Source organism: Gavialis gangeticus, unplaced genomic scaffold (assembly GCF_001723915.1).
Source record: "Gavialis gangeticus isolate Ggan-Ray unplaced genomic scaffold, GavGan_comp1, whole genome shotgun sequence".
Classification (NCBI taxonomy): Eukaryota; Metazoa; Chordata; order Crocodylia; family Gavialidae; genus Gavialis; species Gavialis gangeticus.
This window is the reverse complement of record NW_017729006.1, coordinates 27,620,894-27,627,009: the sequence shown is the minus strand read 5'-3', so window position 1 is coordinate 27,627,009 and position 6,116 is coordinate 27,620,894. Positions and strand designations below refer to the sequence as shown.

The 6,116-nt window shown below is 46.0% G+C and overlaps 1 protein-coding gene across 1 annotated transcript in view; it reads left to right on the top strand.

The window, feature by feature from the left end:
* The first annotated feature begins 246 nt into the window (after positions 1 to 246).
* Positions 247 to 6,116, top strand: part of TBX20 (T-box 20) — a 56,375-nt gene continuing 50,505 nt past the window's right edge. Inside the window, exon 1 of the mRNA XM_019509037.1 lies at positions 247 to 636. Coding sequence (XP_019364582.1) covers positions 510 to 636 — 127 coding nt within the window. The 5' untranslated portion in view covers positions 247 to 509. The remainder of the gene's footprint in view (positions 637 to 6,116) is intronic.

Below are 6,116 nucleotides of genomic sequence, written 5' to 3'. Positions count from 1 at the left end.
CAGATCGGGGCTGGGTTAGAGGAGCTTCCCTTCCCCCCGGCTGGAGAGGGGAGGGAGTTGCACGGGCTCCCTCCTCCCACCCCTATCAGCAGGATCAGCGGAGCCCTTGACGTGGCCCGGAGCCGATTGGCCGGCAGCCGATAGGATCTCTGCGGCCAGCAAATTAAGGCGGAGGGGAGTAGGGGGGCGATCGCAGTGTCCACGCCGGCCCGGGCTCCCAGCCGCGGAGAGCGATCAGAGCCAGCCCAGCCCTGCCTCTGCCTCCTCGCCTCCGCCTCTCCCACCACCAGGGACATGAGGGCTCCCGTTTAACCTGCTCCTGCTCGGGGGCTCTAGCAACCGGTTAGGCAGAGCCACCCGCACCGCACAGTGTTGATCCGGGGCAGGCTAGACGGTCTGTCCTCTCCGCGTTAGAAACCCCCCTCCTTCCCTCCCTCCTCTTGGGCTGGAAGCTGAGGATCCGCTTAAGACGCTCGTGCCTGGGCTGTGCTAGGACTTGCGCCGGGATCATGGAGTACACAGCATCCCCCAAGCCTCAGCTCTCCTCCCGGGCCAACGCCTTCTCCATAGCGGCCCTCATGTCAAGTGGGAGCTCCAAGGAGAAGGAGAGCGCGGAGAGCACCATCAAACCCCTGGGTAAGTACCCGCCTCTGCTCCGCCTCGCCCCCAGCCCTACAGGTGCGGATCCCGGGGGGCGGGGGCAGGCTGAGCATCGTGCCCAAGCCCTGGAGGGCAGAACAGGGCTCTGATCAGCTACCACGGGAGGGGGGAAAGTGCTGGTAGAAGCCAGCCTTCCTGGGGTCCTGCGCCTTTCAACTAGACAAATAATAAATAAGAAGAAGACTTGCCATTTACCGGGTCAGACCAGTATCCCGTGTCCCACAGGAGCAGAGAGTGGATGCTGAAGAAATCTCGCCCAAGGAAACCCCGCTGCCTTTCAGACTTTACACGGGTTTCTGGTGGCAGAGGGAGGGAAAGGGACTGGGAAAGGTTTCCCCCACCCCTTAGATGAGCAAAGGGCAATGGCAGCTCCGAAGTGGCTGGCCTGGAAGGCGAGGGAGTAAGAGCTGCAAATCTGATACAGAGCAGGAGTTGGCTTAACTTTGGGAAGCCGAGAAGCGCTTTTAAAACCCGAGGAAGTGGGATTGTTTTATGCCCCCGATCCAGTTTCAGCCGACCCTAAAAGCGTGTCTACAATTAAGCCAACTTGTCCTGTTATCGAGATAGAAATGAGCTGCGCGGTTCGCTCGCTCGGGTTTAGATCTAATTCTTCCAGTTCACCCACAACGGGAATATATATCGCCATGTATACCTTCCTCAGATACAGAAGAAGACATACAAAAACTAGAACTCTTGGTTCCAAAATGATGCCTTTTATTAGACGAGCCAATTCATATATATAAGGAAAATATATCTTTGCGCCGGGGACCCACGCCTGGCAACCCGATAAAGCTCGGTGGTATGATAGCCGGGAATCACCTTTAAATATTTTGTAAAATTAGATGAGATGTGCTCTCGTTGTTTCTGTACCGATGTCATAAGTGTATTCAGACTAGGTTCTTTGGGTAAATGTCATCTCTTTTATTAGACCAACTTGGTTCTTCGGGCAAATGCGATCTCGTTTATTAGAGCAAGTAATTTGGTCTAATAAAGGAGCTCCCATTTGCCCAAAGCACCCTGCCTCCCTAGGTCCTTGGACCAGCACGGCTACAACCAACACCCCCGGATAGGTGTATTCACACAGTTGGGATCCAGTTTTCACAAACTGTAAAGCGAAATGACACGATGTAGATTTGTGTGCGGATATAACGCATACACAAAGATCATCAAATACAATCATTTAAATAATGCAGCGGCGCAAGGTGTTCGTAGCATCTTTTCCCCTGTTTTTTTTTAGCCAACTATTTCACAAACTATTTTTTACAAACTAGAATGATTTAGTTGGGGCTAGTCCTGCTCTGAGCAGCGGGTTGGACTAGATGACCTCCTGAGGTCCCTCCCAGCCCTAATTTTCTGTGAGTCTGTGATAGAAACAGATCATCCTGGCACCCAAATCAGAGAATAAAGCCCTTTCTTTTGTTGAGAACTCTCTTTATTTGCCTTCCAGAAGTTCAAGCCATTTTTTGTCGTCCTTTTCAGTCCGGGCTGTTATAACATTAGCAAGTAACCATTTTCCAAAGTCCTTCTCTTTTTTCTTCTTCTTGCAAATGCTAGTTCCGTTGTTTATGACCACCATGCATATAGGAAATGCCGCATTTGAGACAGATGGAGAAGGAGCCCTTCTTGGTAAAGGACCTGATTTCAAAAGTCAAACAAAACACCTCACTGACCATGCACAGTACTGTGTACAGGTTCAGGAGTACTTATAACAAAAATCCATGTAGGCAATTTTGAAAATGTATTTCTCTCCTGAGCTGTTTAATGCTTTGGAGAAACAAAATCACACGGATAATTTACTGTTAATACCCGGCGCTTAGGAGAATGGGGAATAGTAAGACCTGTGGTAGGCATATCTGCATCTTTTATTGTCCACTGGAACAATATCCATTAGCACAATGCACTTGGTTTCAGGATCCACTCCAGAAAAAGAAACCCTCGTCGTAGGATATCCAGCTTGTAGCCGTATTGCTCTAGAGGCAAAAGAAATCACAGCTCGTGGAAGAGGTGATATCTTTTATTAGACCAACTAAATACCATAATTTGTTCGCAAATAAAAGGAATCAACATTGGTGGAAGAGGTGCTATCTTGTATTAGACCAAGTCAATACAATACTTTGTTTGCAAATAAAAGGAATCAACACTCCTGGGAGAGGTGATATCTTTTATTAGAGCAACTAAATACAATGTTTTGTTTGCAAATATCTAGTTGGTCTAATAAAAGATATCACCTCTTCCACGAGTTTTGGTTCCTAATGGAAGGAATCATTCTCCTGAAATAGAGGCAAATCAGCACATCTATATATGAATAAGCAAGAGAAAAACAGAACTAAAAATGTTCCGAGCTGCAGTTCAAGGAGTTCATTTCCAGCTATTTAAACCCGCCTGGCGATGCCATTTCAAGGCGACCAAGTTAAACAGTTTCCCTCCCACATTGTTTGCGGCTGGTGTTTCTTGGATGGAGCCTGAAGCGCACAGAAATGCGGCAAAGGAAGGAGTGCCTCGAAAACTCTGGTTTTAGTTGAGCATTGCATTGAAACTGGGCTTCAGCACGGGCAGGTCGTTTGGATCCGACACCCCTATTCAGACCATGCCGGAGCTGCTAGGCATTTTATGTAGTCCTAGTTTCACGATATGCTGCAGACCGGATATGTTATAAAATACGTGCTTGGCAGAGTTGCGTGGGATTATTCGCTATTCCCCACCCCCCACCCCCCGTATCTTTTCAAAGCGCTCTTTCTTTTAGCCTTCCCATCGCTTCTCATTCTCCAAAATAATTCGATTAAAAAAAATAAAATACAAGGCGAATCTAGTAAGCCTATCTCTTAACTGAACAAAACTTTCTGAGGATATTTGGAGAAAAGATCGTTGCCTTGCAATCGCGTGCTTGCACCACTATAGTTTCTGTATCGATGGTCCTGCTTTGAGCAGGGGGGTGGACTAGATGTGACCTCCTGAGGTCCCTTCCAGCTCATTTTCTAGGAGCTTATGATTCCCCGGAGTGGGGGCGAGCCGGATGAGATGTTTTAAGTTCCGAGATAACATCAAATAAAATCAGGGCACTGCAGCTTTTTCGATATTCAGATTTAAATGGAGATATTTTTAGATATTTCGATATTCCAGGGGAGCGATTACTCCAATAATAGCCCGCCTCTGGCTTGGCTTGAGTAGAAAATTAAAATTAACTTAACCTTTCAAGTTGTCTAAATAGCGACATGGCGATTTCTCTGAGTTAAACGGATCCTAGAAACAACATCGACGGGGCTGCGGGGAGGGATCTGATGCTATTCTTTAATTTAGAGATATTTATCCCAATACCAGAGGCAGAAGACGGTCTTTTTTTTTTAACGTCTACTGTCCACCTCCAGATATTTTAGACTTAGGCAGCTTACAAAAAATTCACGTGTTTTGACCAACTTAAACGAAGAGCTCCTAAATATGGCTAGATGAGAGATGGGGGTGGTGGTTATAACCGTGTTGGTCGTATAGGCAGACATGAGTAAATGTGATACCTTTTATTAAACCAGCTGAAGAGTTGGAGAGCTTGCAGAGAACAATTTCCCCCAACTATTTAGTTGGTCCAATAACAGATATCACATCTACCCCCAAAACCTTGTCTGCCTGTGTGATAGATGCCAGCCGACCTCGTGGTAGAGGCGAGGTCTTTTATTAGACCGACCCGATGCTTGCAACAAAAAAAATCTTTATTTGCAAGCTTTCCGGCTGGATACATGATAGATGCATTTTCTCCCCCGCCATTTGAGTCAGTGCTAGAGCTAAGTCTTGCCACCAGCTCGGTCACTCCTGTTGGGACGAGCTGCTGGGCACAGGACGATTATACCATGGGGAAACAGAGGCAGCCTGGATCTCTGGCAACCCAGCCTCGCCAGTCCTGCCTCTATCTCTCTGAGCGGCATTGTATACCCGCGAGAAGCATTACACACTCAAGTAGTTTCTTTTTTTAAGGGCTGGGATCATCGAAACAATTAGACACCCGGCCCCCTGCGTTCAATCAAACTGACTCGTGCTGGGCATTGCAGCTTGAATGAGAATCAGTGGGCACTGGCAAAGTGACCTTCCCATCGCAGTCCCCTATCCAGCAGGAGGTACGGGGCAATCAGCTCTCCCGGTGCGGTTGAAGTGGCCGGGAATCACTAGAGGGTAGAAGGACAGTGCAGCTCTGCAGCCGGGGAACTTGATTTCTTTCCCCACCCCCGCAACCCACCCCTGTGAAATATGGGCACTGCATGCCTGCTTTCTGGACTGGCCAAAAGGGAAAGCACTGTGTCTGGGGCTCCACAGCCTCGAGATGCAGATGGTGAGTAAGCAAGGCTCTTTGGGTAGATGTGATTTTTTTTTTAGACCAACTGAGTAGCTGGGGCGAGGGGAAGTTATTTGCAAGCTTCCAGCGCAAAATCACTTTTCTTCAGGCATAGGGAGTCTCTGCTGCTCTGAGACTCCAAGGAATGAAAGAAGCTAAAAGTGTGACAGGAAGTCAGTGAGCAGGTAAATAGGTGGAAATTAGGAAAACAAAAGACAGAGAAGGGAAGGGAGGGGAAAAAGCCAAAGGTAAGTAAGGGAGACTCTACTGTAGTAGTTTTCCAAGGTAGAAAAGAGGCTGCCTGTGAAAAAGTGAATAGCTGGAAATTAGGTATCCAGGTTGTAGCTTTATTGGTCTAGAGGCAAAAGGAATCAGGACTTGTGGTAGAGGTGATATCTTTTATTAGACCAACTACATTTTTGCAAAAAAAAAAAGAAGAAAAAAAGAAAAGATTTTTAAATAAAAAAGATATTTTTTATAAAAGATGCGATATCACTTAACCAATCTAGTTGGTCTAATACAAGATATCACTAGACCAATCTAGCTGGTCTAATAAAAGATGTGATATTACTAAACCAATCTAGTTGGTCTAATACAAGATATCACTAGACCAATCTAGCTGGTCTAATAAAAGATGTGATATCTTTTATTAGGTCAATTAGATTGGTTTAGTGATATCACATCTTTTATTAGACCAGCTAGATTGGTCTAGTGATATCACATCTTTTATTAGACCAACTGGATTTTTGCAAAAAACCCTCTTTTTTCCTTTTTTGAAAAAATCTAGTTGGTCTAATAAAAGATATCACTTCTACCATGAGTCTGGGTAGAGGTGATATCACATCTTTTATTAGACCAAGTGGATTTTTGCAGAAAAAAACCCCTCTTTTTTGTGCAAAAATCTAGTTGGTCTAATAAAAGATATCACCAGTACCATGAGTCCTGATTTCTTTAGCTGGAAATTAGGAAGACAAAGGGTAAAAAAGGAGGGGAGGGGAGGCAGGGTTGGGGAAAGAAAGTGTAAAAGGTCAAGTCTGGCAGGCACCTGGTGAATCAAATGTCAGACAGGTTGCAATGTGTCATAAATTCAATGTCTATATTGAATCTATGATTTTCTGTATCCAGTAGCTACAACCAA